Consider the following 17,596-nt stretch of genomic DNA (forward strand, 5'->3'; position numbering starts at 1 on the left):
AAAAGTTATCAAACACACATATCAGTAGTGCTGTCACGTACGGGAAGGTAGGACCCAGACGCGGAGTAAAAAAAAAACAAAAAAACACAGGAACTCAAAAGGAAAATTTAAACAAAGACGTTTACTACACAAAAAATGCAAAACAAACAAAAGGCCACACAGGGCAACTCTAAAAAAAAAAAACTCAAAAACCAAAAACAGAAGAAAATCCAAAAATCCAAAAAACATGTAGAACAGAACAGGCAGGCCAGACACAGACACAGACACAGACACAGACACAGACACAGACACAGACACAGACACAGACACAGACACAGACACAGACACAGACACAGACACAGACACAGACACAGACACAGACACAGACACAGACACAGACACAGACAGGCAGGCAGGCAGGCAAGCACAGGCAGCAACACAGGCAGAAACACATCAAGAAACTCAGGCAGAAACACGAGGTCAAAACACGGGCAGGCAGAAACAAACATGAAACGCAAGGAACCAGCACCCGAGATAGGAAACAAAGAACTTAAATGGACAGGGGTAACAAGACACAGGTGAACTCAAAGAACAATCAAACCAGAAAAGGAGGGGATAACAAGACAAAGGTGGGAACAATGATAGAATAATTAAAACCAATAATACAATTAACACAGGGAGGGAGAACGAACTGAAACACAAAACTGAAGTGCCGCCATCTGGTGGCCAAAAGGGGAAAAACAGAAACAGAAAATACAGAACCATGACAAGTGCCTAGTTACTCAATCGACCAATTAACTAAATTCAACTGACACTTGGATTCAGCTGATTGAACACAGCCAGGCTTGATTGCAGCCAGCCCTGTTGAATCTAAACCTCACTCACTGAACCTTCAGAGTGAAGCAGTCACCACAAAGCTTCTATCAACATACTATGCCGCGTGAGCTGAAACTGAAATGTAATTGGGTTATGGAGCAAGTCAATGGTCTAAAACATAAAGTCCACATTTGAATGGCTGAAGAGAAACAACCATGAATGTGCACATCATATTTTTAATTTGTTAATTATAAGACAAGAAATCAGTGAGAAGTGCTAACAATTGGGGTGGGTCCTAAAAAGCTGGTACAGCACATTGGATTTCTTAAGCATTTTCAGTGTTTCTTCTCATATTCTGCACAAATTTTAAGGAGGTCTCTCGAGCATCTAAGTGCGTGCCCTATGATCATGTGATTGGATGGGAATTTGAGACTTTTACATGACAAGTATACCTCCTAAAGCAAATATTATGGCATAAAAGCCAACAGAAGTACATAGTTCTTCCCCCAGTGTTACTCTTGTCCACAGTGTGCAGAACAATTGGCCCAAATGCTATGAGTGAGTCATCCCTTTGCGTCTCCATGCAGGAAGGCATGGCCTTAAATCTTGTTGCTAGGTTTTATGGTTGCTAGGATACCTTACTTCCGATGGCAACCACATGAACTTGAGAGCTTAACAATGAAAAAATGCTGTGATGCGACTCTGAGATTCCAAGATGGATTTTGATTTGTGGTAGTTAGCGGATCTAAAGCCAACATGACCAATCTCTATTCAAAAGGGAAAGGCACAAATGTGTCTAAAGCAACTGCAGGGCATCCCAACTTTCAAACCAGATGCCCCACAAGGCCTGTGAATGGGAGGTCTATATTTCATGCAGAAGAAATTTCTGACAGGAAGGAATCTAGTTGAACACTTTCAACTCATTAATTACAAACCTACTGAAAAGTTGATTGTGTGCAAAATGTATTGCTTAACAGAAGGTCCTCAGAAGGTCACTGAATGAATGGAATTTCACCAAATGAACTATAAACAGACAATGTGATGTCAGCATTGTTCATTTAATAATATATTATTATTACATATTAGCAAACTTTGGGTATGTATGTACATATATTTTAAAATACGTTTTTTTTATATACAGTGCATTGGTTTTTAAATTATTGATGAATTTGACATTGTGCTTGTGAGTCAGGAATAGGGATCTCTCCTGGCCGTAGCAATGAGACTTAAACACCCTGTTTGGTCATCAGTACCTAATAGGAAGATAAACTTCAGAAGAGGTGTGGATAGGGAGGAGAATGGGTTTTGCCAATGGATGATATAAGAAGGATTTACAGAGAAAACTAGTTTAACAGAAAGTTTCAATTTAAAATTACAATAATCTTGATCCATAAAATTACAAAACAGTAAGAGTTAAACGGAAACAACACTTTCCACATCTTCTCAATCATTGTCTTCAAAATTGAATGCAATGGTATGTTCTTGCCTCTATAATTGTATTTCAGCACAACAAAATAAATAAATAAATAAAAATAATAAAATAAAAATAAATAAATTACCTTTTTAACTGTTTGCAAGAATTTGGAATTAGGTCCTATGGGAATAACAAAAGACACTTCCAGCAAATTTGGCTATGGACTGGTATATCCATATATATTTCTTTAGCACCATGTCAAATGTTACACACGCCTCATCTTTCACTGATTCTGAACCACTTCCATCTTTTCTCCGATCCTAAGCCTATGTGCCCCTTTACATTAAAATGGGCCAGGGACAAATCTCTATGAAAGAGTTTCTGCTTTATCCTGCTGGTGTTTGTGTGAGTGGACTATTATTTCTTACAGCGCCATTTCTGCAAATCTCTTGGAAAACAGTGCCCCCTGTCAATAAAGAATTGCTACTACCGCAGCAAAACTCAATTTTTCATGGGAAGGTTTTAGGGGGAAAAGGAAGAAGAAAAACACAGCCCCAAACCTAACAAACATTATAAAGTTAATGATTGTACCATATCCACCGTATAAACATTCCTTACCTTGCCAAATAGTTATTGACACTATACCATACCACACTATAGCTTGACATATTAATCACACTGACATGAATAGTCCACAGCCACCATAAAACAATAATAGGTTTTTGACACAAATAAAAAACACACTCAAGGACTGCGTGCATCTGTTCATGGAAGACTCATGCAGGCTTTCCAGTTTCAACCCCCTCACTCCTTTTTGCTTTTTGGAAAACACACATGCATTCCCCTCACACAAAAGAACAGTAATTGATGGTGGAGAATGTCAAGGTCAATGGGTCCATCCGGAGCTTGTCATTCATTGCTTTGTCATCCAGGTGGTCTTTTTGAGTGCGTCTAACACATATTCAGTGGACACCCACTCCCTCTTCTATGAGACAGTCTCCTATTGTATGCTTCGTCCAACAGGCTTTGCTTAAGAGCAAACTCAGTGAGTTTTCCATGAGCACACATTTACCCTTGTCTGGCTGGTTTCAGCTGGACATTGGAATTACATTATCACTGTTGAATAAAATCCTTCTCACATCATTCTTTGGGAGTAGTATTGCACCATTGAAGGATCTTGATATTATTTAAATCGATCAATGCAATCCTGATTCTCAGAGGCAGCATGAGGGCTATGCATGCTGGGTTCTGTAACCTGGAGATGAAACAGAGGTCATTGTCACAATAAGTAAGCCATGCTTAATTGGATGTCATAAAATAAAAAGGCCCCCTTCTTTTGCTTGGCCCCATTTCCCCATTATTTGCAAATAAATACAATTAGCCCACCAGAAATGCATGAGTGATTTTCTTTTTTTCTTTCACCGTGGATTAGGGTTTTAAATGTATTTTCAAATACATTTTGTATTTTAAATACTCGGTATTTGTAAATGCTGTATTTCAAATATTTAAAAAAAAAAAAGTAATTAAAATACTTTAAATATGTATTTGACCCAGGTCTGGAAGCAATAGCCCAGGGAACCATTTGTTAAACATAAACAAAAAAGTCAGGATTTGAAAATTGAAAATTGCACAGTTGCACCAATAATTTTGCTGTAGTTCTCTTATTATGACAATTCATAAAATAAAGGTATACGTGCAGACATGTTCGTTAGCAAAGGAGTTTTATTTTGGTGATTGAGGGCACCAGTAACACCCTTATAAAGAGATCATTCAAAACTCACCAGTCTACTTTTGTATAAAACATTTAAATTAATAGAAATAAGTTAAGGCCTAGATCATGTTTCCTACCATTATATCAAAATTCATATGCTGTAGGCCTAATATGAAAAGTTAGGTTTTGATGCACACAGACTTAGAGAACTAACTGATTATAAACATACAGAAAATTAGGCTTTGGAGCTACTGAAGCACGGTCTCTTTAACAGCGGCAGCTCCTTGTGTTATTAATGAAGTAAAACAGTGTTAGTAATTCCAAAAGACATTATCTGGATTTTACTTATCCATTTAAACCATGCAGCTTGGTTTTTGTTCCATGTTTATTATTGATAGCTATGAGGACCCATCTAAGCCCTTCTATGTTTTTAGCTCTGTCTATTTTGATATTTAGTTATTCTCTTCTATCGCCTGTTTTTTAATAATGTGCAAATAAAACACGCACAGATAATACCTGCCACGCCTGTTATGTGTTTACAAGGAAGAAAGAAAAATATTATTTAGAACAAATAGGTTGGATGGGAGTTTTATATGTAGCTTAGTCCCTGCGGTTCGTTATTTTCGGGAAATTGTAAGGATACTTTTTGGACTCACAGGGTCAAACTTTCCAGATAAAGTGGGCAAATAGCTAAATAGCCACTTCAGCTTTCCCAATAGAGTTTCCTGAAGAACACACACACTCTTATTATGTCGTGTAGGGTTGTCTGATGTTACATTTCTTTAAAACAACACATGTCAGTTGACCTGCGCACTTATCTTTCAAACTGTGCTAATGAACAAATCATTCTCATTTTCAAATCATTAATTGCCCAAACAGCCACCGATAAAGATACGCAAAATGAAATATATATCATCCTTCGAACTGAAGACAAAGCTTAAAGCATAACTTCTTGCAACAGCTTCAAAAGATAGTATACGCTATTCGGTGCGCCTAAACAAATCAAAGACGGGAAAAACCCAACGTCAATGGTTCTGAAGGAAGTTACACTGTGAACTCCGAGTAAAACACTGGTTGGCCCTCATTCCCGTATTATTGGAAGGAACTAAGGAAGCACAAGGGCACAGTTGACAGTGATTATTTTGAGCTGAGGGATTAGATATGTCTCGGCTGCTTAAATCAAATTTGAGGGGTTTCCTAATTACCCAAATCAGGATGTCATCCGACCAGGTCAGAAAGTAATGTTTAGGTATCCGTATTTGACTGTATTACATGTTTTTGGTGAAAACTATGACTCAGTTTTTGTTGTCTAGCGAGCTGGCAGTATTTACCTAGGCCTCTGAGCCCAATTTTAGTTGACACGCCTAGATCTTATTGCAGTTTATCAACGAGAAAAATTATTTAACCTTTTTATTGCAGTTTTGTGTTATATTTGTTGAAAGTTGCTATGTATGTGATCGTGCACTTTTGCAGTATCGCCAGCAACATGGTAGCTAGATGCCTAGCTAGCCGGATAATTTAGCTAGCTACATACAATTTAAATATGTCTAGCTGCCAACATTATGGATTATTTTGGTACATTTGTTAAAGGGTGCAATTACTTGGTGGCAAAACTTGAGTGAATTTTAATACAGTTATTATTCACTATATGCTTAGCTATGTCAAGAATCTCTTTAGACTCAATAGCATGTATATGGTTTCTTTATCCATATTGTGTGTATTGAGTTGCTAAATTCATTTGATTATGTGGTCTTGCCAGCAGTAGACCTATACATACAAACAGGTCATTAGCAATCAACATTATTGTGTTGTAATCATTAAAAGGCTTATTGATGATGGATTTACCATGATGGATTGATCAACAAATTCAGCAGGGTAGAATTACAGACTATAGGCTAAATGCTTGTTGCCAAAAACTTGCTTATCAAGTTGTGACATGCCTAAGACCATTGTCACATATTTTGTGAATGCTTCCAGACAAATGTATTTTCTGTGACAGAATGGTATGCTGCAATATTTTCTGCCAGTCGTGTGCTGACCCAAGGTTTTCTTTCTCCTATGATTTAGCTGGGTGAGCTGGGTAAAGGAGCTGGAAAGGGAGGTGGTGGTGGAGGTTCAGTCCGGGAGGCTGGAGGAGCCTTAGGCAAGAGGCAGGCAGCTGAAGAAGAGAGATACTTCAAGTAAGTAAATTTCTAGTTTCCTCCATTTCACAGCAACATCTGAAAAGCAGGTTTTGTGCAACTAAAGAAGTAATTATGGGATGAAACGCATAGAAACACTTGAATAATACAGGGTTCTCACACATTTCATCTTGAAAGAAATCACTAGATTAAGACTTTTTGACTGTAACATGAACAAATGCATCTAAATTAAGTTTTGGCATGCAATTTACGTGCATTTGTGAATACATGTAAATTAGCATTATAATTGTAGCTATATCCTACTTTTTTGTGAAATAATGTGTCAGTAGCAAGCATGACATGTTTTAAATAAATCTTTCACTTTCACTTGAGACTTGTTTTTTGCAATACTTTTATGAGTAGCACTGAATACCAGTGGCTTTGTTTTTGTCCGGTGTATTTGAGCTTACTCCTCTCAGTGAGTATAGAAAAACAGTGCTAGATCAGAGTCCCGTATGTGCAGCGATTTTTTGTGCCACAACTTTCCCATCAGGTCCTCTGCAGAAGGTTATATAGTGTTCTGTCATTTCACAGTGTAAGCAGCTGAGTTCCGAAGCTTTGTCTCAGGCTTTTCTGTCTGGTTGTGTCCTCTCATTGTGCTCCCTTCTATTGCCTCCTGCAGGCGTAAGGAACAGGAGCAGCTGGCTGCACTGAGAAGACATCATGAGGAGGAGATTGACCACCACAAGAAGGAAATTGAGCGTCTGCAGCGAGAAATCGATCGCCACAAGGGCAAGATCAGGAAACTGAAGCATGACGACTAAGTTCTGATAACACTCCTGCACGGGCCAGTTCATGCCAAACTTCACTTATTCCCCAAGCTGCCATCTTGGCCAGCTTTGTTCATGTTTGACTGTTCATTGATGGATTATGGATTAATAAAATACTGAGCGCATATACTTTTTCCAGAAGGATGATTTTTTTCCTGACAAATATGAAGCAGTTGATTGGTTGAAGTAACTGGGTCATTGATAACCTGATAGCTCCATCCATTGTCCATCCATCCATCATTCATTGATTGTAGGGTTTAAAAACCTCAGTCCTACTGAATTGCTACTGAAAACAAGTGAAGTACTGTAGTAGACACAGTTACTAGTAGGGTAAGTGGCAAACAGTGTCAAACAACTTTCAGCTCTCTTTTGTGGCATACTATGTAGGATTTCACCTTGAAAATAGTATAAAATAACCAAGCTAAGGCATATCTATGGTGCACTGGAAATATCACCTGGTTTGTGCACCTTTACCTGTATTTGTTAATCTAAAATGTGTTTGGGATGTTTCTGGTTGTGGTACTCTTTTGGGGAGGGGTGAGTGTAGCTACAGTGCCCGAAATTTGAGATCAGATTTCAACAGAGTGTTTGTTGCTAGCTAGCTAATCGCTGTAATGGCCCAGATACAGCAAAGAAAAAAGACATGCTGACAAGGCCTATTATGCATAATCCTGACTGATTTTCATCAGTAATTGAATTCAAAACCATATTCAATCTTCCAGCAAATACTAAAGCTAACAATTTATAGTCAATATTAAGCAAGCTTATTGGTCTCCAATTATAAATGAAGATCAGATTCTTCTTAGGTTTAGTTATCACAATGATTAACACCTGTGTCATAGTAGGAGGAAGCCTGACATTCTCTAGACCAGTGGTCTCCAACCCTGGTCCTGGAGTGCTACAGGGTCTGCTGGTTTTTGTTTTCACCTTAAAATCAGTGCCCAATTGAGACCCAAGACACCAGGTGAGTTGAGTTAACTGTGTAATCAACTGCTCTAATTGATTCATGAAGTGCAGAGTCACTATGAAAACCAGCAGACCCTGTAGCTCTCCAGGACCAGGGTTAGAGACCACTGCTCTAGACCATTGACAGTATATAAATGGACAACGGGATGCTGCAATTTTCAATGGGCGAGATCAGTGATCGATTGTATCACTTCCTGATCGGCCTCTTGTGCAATGGCTACTGGGAACACACAAGATTGTGCAGGTCCCAAGGGTCTGGTTTATGATGCAAAAAGATGTTTTCTTGCACTACATGTATGTAAAGTGGTTGTGTCCTGGGCGACATTGTTCACATACTCGTCTGCTTACTTTTTGTCTGACTGGAGGTTTAAAAGGTAGGGGGTAGATCAGGGCATCTCATCAAATTATTCCGCCATCCTTCCTGGCTTCCTAGCATCTGTTGAATCACTAGGCATAAAATGTGCACTGCCACCACAGTTTACTTGGGAATTGCACCTTGCAGATGTGTAGTGTTAATGTTTAAGGACGTGCACAAGGAACACTCAATGACCGCAGGATACGCATGACAGAAATCCTGTGTACACGTAATTTAAATCAAGTATGTTTCCAGCCTTACGTAGCAGCTAGCTACAGACATGGTCCTATGACTTAGGTAACTTCTGTGGCTTTTAACATACCATAAACTAGGGCTTCAACAGGGACTTTAAGATTACTTCAATTAATTGCAATTTTATATTTTTCTCAATATCGTCATAATTTTAGACATTTTAACTATCTTAGCAGAGTGGCAAGCCAACATAGTATTGTTTTTAATCAAATAGTGTAAGTAAACTGGCCACAGAAAATTCATTATCACATGATTTTAAAATAAATTATTACATTATATTACATTTTATTTTACAGACGCTTTTATCGAAAGCGATGTACAATAAGTACATACCCGAAGGTCACTGAACAACTACAAAACACAGGTAAAGCGCTAAATTTGGCAATCATAAGGTACAAAATTATATTATCACTCTACCTGGCAAATTATCAGTTTGTCTGTGTATTTATTGTAACTTTCATTTCCACAAGGTAGGACGACTAAGCACACATGCCAACAGCCAATGCCCCGATAGCACCCTGCGCCCCCCTCCCCCATTCGGTTGTGAGAGGAAACCGGAGTAGCCTGGGGAAGACACCCAAAATGAATGAATTTCAATGGACAGCTTCTCTCAACTGATCCTCTCATGTTGAGAACATAGACATGTTCTTGTAGTGAAAAAGCATAACATGCTTATTCATAAAGGTTCAGGACAAATGTCGATGAATCCCACCCACTGTCTTTTTGAACAGTAATTGGGTAACCAATTAGTCAAATTATAATTGTTTAACAACTTAATCAATCCATTGATTGACAAACAAGTTACTCAGGTTTGGGAAGACAAAATATTATCGCAGGAACAGCTGTATGCACTGCATATGTTCACCATACTCTCAACAGCATGCTGACCATAAGCAGGGTCCAAGCAGCCTCAAAGATAAATCTATTTATATCTAGTTATATTGTTCTCATTAATAACGGCTTTTGATTCGCTTGTATTGTGCGTGTATCCACTCACATCAACTGCTTCACATTAATTTATTTCTGCCCATTAGTTGATGCTTGACTAAAGCCTTTTCTTCATCCATTCCAAATTGTATGTGTAGTACTTCATTTACTTATAAATGCATCCTCATTCCCATCTATATCTTCACTGTAAATTTCGAATCCGTTCGATTATGTGCTTTAAAAAAGTAAGTTGCTAGCAAGTTGCCTATTGAAACTACAACGGCTGTCTCGTGCTGGCAGGCTAGTATGGAAACCTGAGTGGCGGTTGCCAGAATGCGACTTCTGTTATAGTTTCAATGTAGCAACTGGGTGTAATTAATTGGCGTAATTTATCAAGTAGAACAAGACCTGTCATAAAAAGGGTTTAGTTTGCCAGTCAAAATTATGAAAAAAAAAAAAAATACAAGTGGGCGTGGCAAACAGGTACGGCACTCTTGATGGTAAAGTTAATAGGCTAGTTATTCAGGGTGAAGGTTGTGTTAGGCCGCAACGCGTAGGTCCAGCACGTTTTAATTTTTCTTGCCCTGTTTCAAGAAAGGCTTTTAAATTTACTATCAATAATGCCTTGGATCCCTACCTGTTTGCCAATTGTATTTTTTCATTTTGACTGACAAACTAAATTGATATTTCCTTCTTTTTCCAAAGAGCACCCTTTTGGCCATTATCTTTGTTCGTGTATCGCTCCTTCTCTAACCTTTTTTTAGTTTCTGCATTAAACGAAATCCCTATGGGGGAAAAAGAATTGGAAATCTGCCGCGGGAACACGTGGCTCAAAAATGCGAACTCAACTGTGTTTTAGAACTACAACATGTAACCCTCTATAACTTAACGAGAACAGCAACAAAAAATACATATTTACGGGTCGCTAACCACTTAGTCGTTAGCTATTTGTTTTTTAAATAATTTTAGATTCCAAAAAAATAAGTGAAAATCATTCTTTTTTCATATACAAACAAACGTCCAAATGTCGTAAATTATTTTTGAAGGAATTAGGAAAACGCCATTCATTTCCCCGTTTTGATCCGGAAGTCTCGAAAATGCTAACGAAATGGTTTACATAGGAATATATGCACCTCTATGACGAACCCGAAAGCAATGACGACACTACTTCGGAGGCCCATTGTTCCTGCTGCGCAGCTACGTGCGCGCACCTAAGGACGGCCATGTTCGCCGCGAGAAAGCTTTGTGAACGCGCTGTGACAGTTTTTACTGTACTGCCGCGAACAAATCTGAATAAATAATCTTTGTATCATATTCACCTCGTTGGATTGCTTCTTGCGAGACATTGTGAACTGACAAATAACTACATCAAATAATACTTTGCTGGAAAAGGTTGGTAAGCTTTACGCCACTATTTAATTATTTAAACCGTTTGGTGGATGGTTTGTTTGGTCTCAAAACGGTTGTCTTTGCTAACTAGGCCTTACCAATACTCTACAAAATGGCTAGCTAGCTAGCGACACTGAGTCAAAAAATTTCACGCAGAAAGTTTTTTATTGGTGTTTACCTTTAGTATAATTTCGATTTTCAATGTGTGTGTTGTAGCAATAGTTTGCTCGCTAACGCTGGGTTGTCTAATTAACCAGCTAACGTTAGCTAGTCTATGTTAGCGAACATTAGCTAGGCAGGCCGGCAAGGGAGTGGATCGATCTTCACGTGCATTGTTTCAATATAATAATACTGTTGGTTGGCTAATTTGATGTCGTCGAGCAAACCGACTGTTGGTTCGGTAATTAAGGTTGTGTGTCGGCTAATTCGCACATTTTGGGTTAGAAGTTGAAGTCCCTGGCGCAACGTTTGGCGCGGAAACCGGTCAGTTCTTGGCTAGCTAATGTTTCCGAATTGAGCAGGAGTAAATCCGCTGGCTAGCTCGTTGGCTAACTTGGCTAAATAGCTACAATGTCTAGAACTAACGCTAGTTTTGTGAAATTGGAAGCTTGTTCAATGGCTAAATACCTACATTTCTTTTGCCGATGTCATGTTGTTGAACAGTTCGACTTTGAAAAGGAGATTAACACATTAATGTTGGTGAGATAAAACCAGGTGCAAATATTTACGATGAAGCCCAAGCACTTTAGCGAGTCACACACCCCTTCACGTTCACTAACGTTAGCTCACGTAACATAGTATATTCAGTCTGACGGACAAATTGTATTCATGACCATTCGGCATTAGTCCGCGCTTATGAAGCGTAATGCTAGCTAGCTATCTAGCTAGTGATCGATAGCAGACAGTGTTAACGAGATTCCATTTCAGTGACGTTACGACTAACCTGTCCAGAGCTAAGCAATGTTAGGTATCATAACCCCGATCTGATCCTTGTGACCAACAGAGAGCAAACAAAATAAAAATAAAAAATCGCACAATTGTTTCACGAAATATTACATACGTTTCTGCTGGCCAACAATTTGAATTATATACACGAGAATATGTAATTTAGATAATGTACTTTGTACTTTTTTTGTAATTTCAGGTGTTACTCAAAATGCTGCGCTCCACCTCGTTTGGTTTAGTGTATTTTACTTCTTACAGTATTTGAATGCCTTCCTTCACCCAGCTACTTTTGGTTAAGTTCTTAAGTTGTTCTGAATCTCTGTGTAAACTTATCAAGGAGCTGTTTATCTCAGTGCAAGTTAGTGTCTGTTCTGCTTTTTGTCACAATCTACTTCTTAAAATAAATAATAATTGACTCAGCTATTGGCTGGATAGTTAGTTTGGCACGTCTAAAATGCTTCATTGGTGCAGTTGTTATTACTAATGAGTGAAAGAATTACTATTATTTGCAAAAGTGAGACCACACCCAGAAATGTTTTGCACCTGGGTAGTGAGAATTGTTGCCACTACAATCATTGTTTTTAATGATAATTAAATGTTAATATAGAAAATGGAAAACGTCATCGCTGTGCTCTGATTTCAGCTGGAGAATGGCCGCCGAGGTGAACGGCAGCTCTGCACAAGTGAAGGAGGAGGTGAAGGAAGAGGAGGAGGTGAAGGAGGAGGAGGAGCCCATGGACATCGGTGTTACGCACACTGAGAACTACCAAACACTCATCGATGCTGGTCTTCCGCAGAAAGTAGCTGAGAGGCTGGACAACATCTTTCAGACAGGTGATGCTTCACAGCTTCTGTGTTTTTAATGGGCTGTTCTTGCTGTTCTATTTAGTATTTTTATAAAATACAATTTTTTAAAAATAAAATACTGTTTTGAGACTGGCTAATGTATTTGGATACCAGTTTGCTGTGTCAACTAAAAATTTTAGCTTCAGAAACTTATGCCAGCACAAAATGTAAATGCATTGTTAGAATGTAAATTGAGCAACAGTTTGTTTTAAATTGAGAGCATTTGACTGATGGAATTGAAGGCCAGTGTGTTTGGGCGCAGCAGGGCATCTGGACTGGAAAGAGCATGTAACCTCACTTTCTACTGTGACGCATGTCTGACCTCCAGGGCTTGTGGCGTATGCTGACCTGGATGAGCGGGCCATTGATGCCCTGCGGGAGTTCAACGAGGAGGGAGCACTCTCCGTGCTGCAGCAGTTCAAGGAGAGCGACTTGTCTCATGTGCAGGTGAGGCACCCCCTCCGCCAAATGTGAATGAAATGGTCCTATTTAATCACACGCCTCTCTGTAATCTCCCCATTTTCTCACTCGCCCATGTTATAGGTCTGCAGTCAACTTGTGTATTGTGAATGCATTGACAATGTCTGGTGTGTTGTAGCTAACGGTACCGTTTGATTCAGAATAAAAGTGCGTTCCTGTGTGGCGTCATGAAGACCTACAGACAGAGAGAAAAGCAAGGGAACAAAGTGCAAGAATCCACCAAGGGGCCCGATGAGTCTAAGATAAAGGTGAGATGCTCTGGGCTCTGCAGGCATGTTGAAGTGCAGTGGTCAGTCCACTTCTGACAATCGAGCAGGGGACTGCAGTGTACTACAGTCGCACATCTGTATAAATGGATGCATTGTAAATGCTATGTAAAAGTTGTGTCGCTCGGGATAAGAGCATCTGCTAAATGCCTGTAATGTAATCCATATTACATGCTCTGCTCCTCTCAAATAGTGACAAAGACACTGTTTCCTACAGGCCCTCCTAGAGAGGACAGGGTACACCCTGGACGTCACCACAGGACAGAGGAAGTATGGGGGACCCCCACCCGAGGGGGTGTTTTCAGGAACGCAGCCTGGGGTCGGAACAGAGGCAAGGCCAGAAAACACATAAATCCAACCTTTTTTGTCTTCTGCTTTTTTCTTGTGCAGTAAGCACTCTACCAGTACAAAGGCCACATATGTGTGTGATTTGCGATTGTGTGTGTGTGTGTGTGTGTGTGTGTGTGTGTGTGTGCGCGCGCGCGCGCACCAGGAGCTTATTCAGTCTTTTCTGCAGGTTTTTGTAGGAAAGATTCCAAGAGACCTATACGAAGATGAGCTGGTCCCCCTGTTTGAGAAGGCCGGTCCCATCTGGGACCTGCGGCTGATGATGGATCCACTGTCGGGTCAGAACCGAGGCTACGCCTTCATCACCTTTTGCAACAAGGAGGCGGCGCAAGAGGCAGTCAAACTGGTATTGAAACGCTTTTGCCTTACAGAGCTGGCCGTCTTCTACTCTGCATGAGACCGCCGTGTACTGCTCTTCCCAGCAGTCCAAGTACCTCGCTGGGTAACTTGAGCATTTACTTGGTTTACGATTCTGATTTAACAAAAGGTTTATTCCCCCCCCCCCCACTCTTTTTGCCTTTAGTGTGATAACTATGAAATCCGGTCAGGAAAATACCTGGGTGTGTGCGTCTCCGTTGCAAACAACCGCTTGTTTGTGGGATCAATTCCGAAAAACAAGACCAGAGAAAGCATTTTGGAAGATTTCAGCAAAGTTACAGGTCAGTCTTTCTGTCTTTGCATTTAACGTAGTTGGGGAGTGAAATTGTCACTGTCCTTAATCGGAGGTGTACATTGACATCAAGTTGCATGTTGGGATCCACGTGTCTGTGTGAACACCTGGCTTTTTCATTCACGTCTTTGTGTGCTGCTTCCAGAGGGCCTCATGGAGGTCATCCTGTACCACCAGCCGGACGACAAGAAGAAGAACCGCGGCTTCTGCTTCCTGGAGTACGAGGACCACAAGTCTGCCGCACAGGCCCGCCGCCGGCTCATGAGCGGCAAAGTGAAGGTGTGGGGGAACCCGGTCACGGTGGAGTGGGCTGACCCGGTAGAGGAACCCGACCCAGAGATCATGGCAAAGGTGGGTTGCTGCGCTTTTGTAACTCTTCGTATCCAGGCACCTGTGAGGTGTGGTAAGGACATTGTAAGGAACCCATTTTAAAGGCGTCAGTGCATTCTTTGAAAGGCAAATGCTTGAAACATTGTAGGTCTAAACAAATGCATGTTAACTGGGCTTTGCTGGCTGTTTTCCCAGGTGAAGGTGCTGTTTGTGAGGAAGCTGGCCACGGCTGTCACAGAGGAGCTCTTGGAGAAGACTTTCTCTCAGTTCGGGAAGCTGGAGCGCGTGAAGAAGCTGAAAGATTACGCCTTTGTTCACTTCCAGGACAGAGACGCGGCTGTTAAGGTCAGTGTGCCGAGCTCTCCACTAACACCCTCAACCCTGTTTCCAACGGGCCATTGCGTCTCCTCCAGGGCCTAAATGAACAGTGACTGCTTTTCAGGCAATGGAAGAGATGAACGGGAAGGAGCTAGAGGGAGAGCAGATTGAGATCGTTCTGGCCAAACCTCCAGACAAAAAGAGGAAAGACAGACAGGCGGCACGGCAGACGTCCAGAAACGTGGGGTGAGGATTGGGCTTTATCCTGTAACAGCCAGCGGAGCACGGTCACAGAATCAGTTCAATTTAACATAGGCTTTGTGTGGTAACTCAGTTAAAAAAAAAATCTCCATTGTCCTCTCTGCGCAGGTACGATGATTATTATTACTATCCTCCACCACGCATGCCGCCCCCCATGAGAGGCAGGGGCCGTGGGGCTAGGGGGGGCTATGCTTACCCTCCAGACTACTACAGCCACGAGGAGTACTATGACGATTACTACGGCTATGACTATCACGACTACCGGGGCGGATACGAAGACCCCTACTACGGCTACGACGACGTCTACCCCCCCAGAGGGAGGGGAGGCCGGGTGAGCAGGGGCGCGCCCCCTCCCCCTCGCGCCCGGGGTGCACCGCTCCCCCGCGGGAGAGGAGGCTACCCCCAGAGGGGGGTGCCTCTGGGCGCGCCAAGGGGCGGCCGGGGAGGCCGGGGAGGCCCGTCCCAGCAGCAGAGGGGCCGCGGCGCTCGGGGCTCCAGGGGAAACCGCGGGGGCAACGTGGGCGGGAAGAGGAAGGCCGACGTGTACAACCAGCCTGACTCCAAGCGGCGCCAGACCAACAACCAGCAGAACTGGGGGTCCCAGCCCATCGCCCAGCAACCCCTGCAGCAAGGTGCCGACTATTCCGGTAACTATGGTTACAGTAATGACACCCTGGAGTTTTCTCAGGATTCTTATGGGCAACAGTGGAAGTAGATTCAAGTAAGGCTATTGGGCAAAAAAAAAAGGAAATTGGCTGCAACCTTTTGATTGGCTTTTTATCTTTCATCCTTCACCTCCTTAATTGAAATGTATAAAAAAAAGACATGCCACAAAAGAATTGGCTTTACTTCCTCCATGATGAAGTGTTGATTGGCTGGAAATGGGACACTTTTGGGCTTTAAACGGAAACAAATTTTATTGCATTTTTTCCTTTGAGTTTTTTCTTTTAAGTCAACATTAAATATTTCGGTGGACCCTTATTTTCCAAAGTTTGAGAAGAGAAAATCATGAGTGTGTCCTGCTGGAAGCAAAAGGGTTTTTCCCCCTGGACTTTTTCCCTTTCAGGTTTCTAATAGAGTGGCATAGGGATTTGCGTGTATATAAAAAGCTTAAAGCTCAAGCTTGATTTTCGGTTGTTTTGCTGAAATGGGGAAAATAATCCATAGAAAAAGGAAACCTTTCCAATTTTGTATTCAGAAATAACATGTACTCTTAGCATTTTGTAGAAGTAGATTGTGTTTTTTTTTTTGTTTGCTTGTTTTTTTTTTAACTGTTATGACTTCAGACATTTTTCTCAAGAATTTGCCCAAATTTGGTTTGGCTCCAGAGCCACTACAGTTTGTTCTGATGTTTGTATTTAAATCTTTTGATTGTTACATTTCAATAAAACTCAACTGAATACCATTCAGGTACCAGCCATCTCAAATTCAGTTGTGTCAGAATATTTGATCCAAATGTGACTTCTCTACAGACTGTCTAGAAAAGGACAACTTACATAATGTGAGTTGTCCTATTTCAAGTATTGTTCTATAGAAACAAAATCATTCATTGAAGACTTAAAGACTCATCAAACCTGTTAATTTACTCAAAAAATGTATTCATTTAAAAATAATCAAGAGACTCCTTCTTTTGAAATCCTCTAAAACAGACCAAGAATATTATGCTTCAATATGCTGCATTGTTGTGGGTCAAAGAAAGGATTTTAACCCTTTGCTTTCCAGAATTTATTATTCACTTCAATTGGTGTTCTTGTCATTTTGGGACATTTTGATTTCCATGTGAAAGTGTTTCCCAGAATGGGGGCAAAAAAGCCAGAATATTGACACTGATTGTTCTGCAGAAAATTTTGCTTTGCTACCAGCAGCCAGAATCAGAATGTCATCCGAGCTCAAAATCTGCCTATTCCCATGGAGGAACGGTACAGAGATGTCTCTAATCCTGAAGTTAAAGAAAAGAAAGAAGAATGGGGGCCTGGTCAGTCTGTCTTCTAGCAATAGTTTTACAAAACGTACAAAAGGTCTGATTGGGTTCTCCCTCTATCACATCTACTGGAATTACTCAATTACATTCAGTTATTTGACTTGAAACACCATCAGGGATCATCTCCCATGTAAAACAAACCAATATCGGAATTTGAAACGATACCTTTGTATGAATCGCTGCCTGAAATCTACGCACATTTGAAAGGGTTAAACTTCTTACTGCAGAGAGCTTTTTCTTTCTTTCTGATTAACGGTTTTGGTTTTGTTTAAGATTGTCCTTTTATTCCGACTCAACCAGGTGGCGAATCGAGAGCGGGCGCGCTAGCATGAAGAACACATCTCAGCTGTGTTCTTCTCAAAGGGTGAGCTGGTTTGCCTCTTCACCGCTGA

The 17,596-nt window shown here is 40.9% G+C and overlaps 2 protein-coding genes across 3 annotated transcripts; both read left to right on the top strand.

Moving 5' to 3' along the window:
• Positions 1–4,991: 4,991 nt before the first annotated feature.
• On the top strand, positions 4,992–6,997 carry LOC135261232 (ATPase inhibitor B, mitochondrial). Its single transcript, XM_064347315.1, has 3 exons — positions 4,992–5,150; positions 5,988–6,100; positions 6,723–6,997. The coding sequence occupies exons 1-3, from the start codon at positions 5,082–5,084 to the stop codon at positions 6,862–6,864; spliced, it is 324 nt and encodes a 107-aa protein (XP_064203385.1). The 5' UTR covers positions 4,992–5,081; the 3' UTR covers positions 6,865–6,997.
• A 3,551-nt stretch (positions 6,998–10,548) lies between these two features.
• On the top strand, positions 10,549–16,628 carry LOC135261231 (heterogeneous nuclear ribonucleoprotein R-like). 2 transcript variants are annotated; one of them, XM_064347313.1, is made up of 11 exons: positions 10,549–10,766; positions 12,348–12,538; positions 12,879–12,997; positions 13,171–13,278; positions 13,514–13,627; positions 13,814–13,990; positions 14,168–14,303; positions 14,460–14,665; positions 14,840–14,989; positions 15,087–15,208; positions 15,332–16,628. In XM_064347313.1, exons 2-11 carry the CDS (start codon positions 12,355–12,357, stop codon positions 15,936–15,938), a joined length of 1,923 nt encoding a protein of 640 aa, XP_064203383.1. In that variant the 5' UTR covers positions 10,549–10,766; positions 12,348–12,354; the 3' UTR covers positions 15,939–16,628. The 2 variants fall into 2 exon arrangements, with proteins under 2 accessions (XP_064203383.1, XP_064203384.1); XM_064347314.1 differs by having other exon boundaries at positions 10,549–10,762.
• The last annotated feature ends 968 nt before the right edge of the window (positions 16,629–17,596 follow it).

The sequence above is a fragment of the Anguilla rostrata genome, chromosome 8 (genome assembly GCF_018555375.3).
Source record: "Anguilla rostrata isolate EN2019 chromosome 8, ASM1855537v3, whole genome shotgun sequence".
Classification (NCBI taxonomy): Eukaryota; Metazoa; Chordata; class Actinopteri; order Anguilliformes; family Anguillidae; genus Anguilla; species Anguilla rostrata.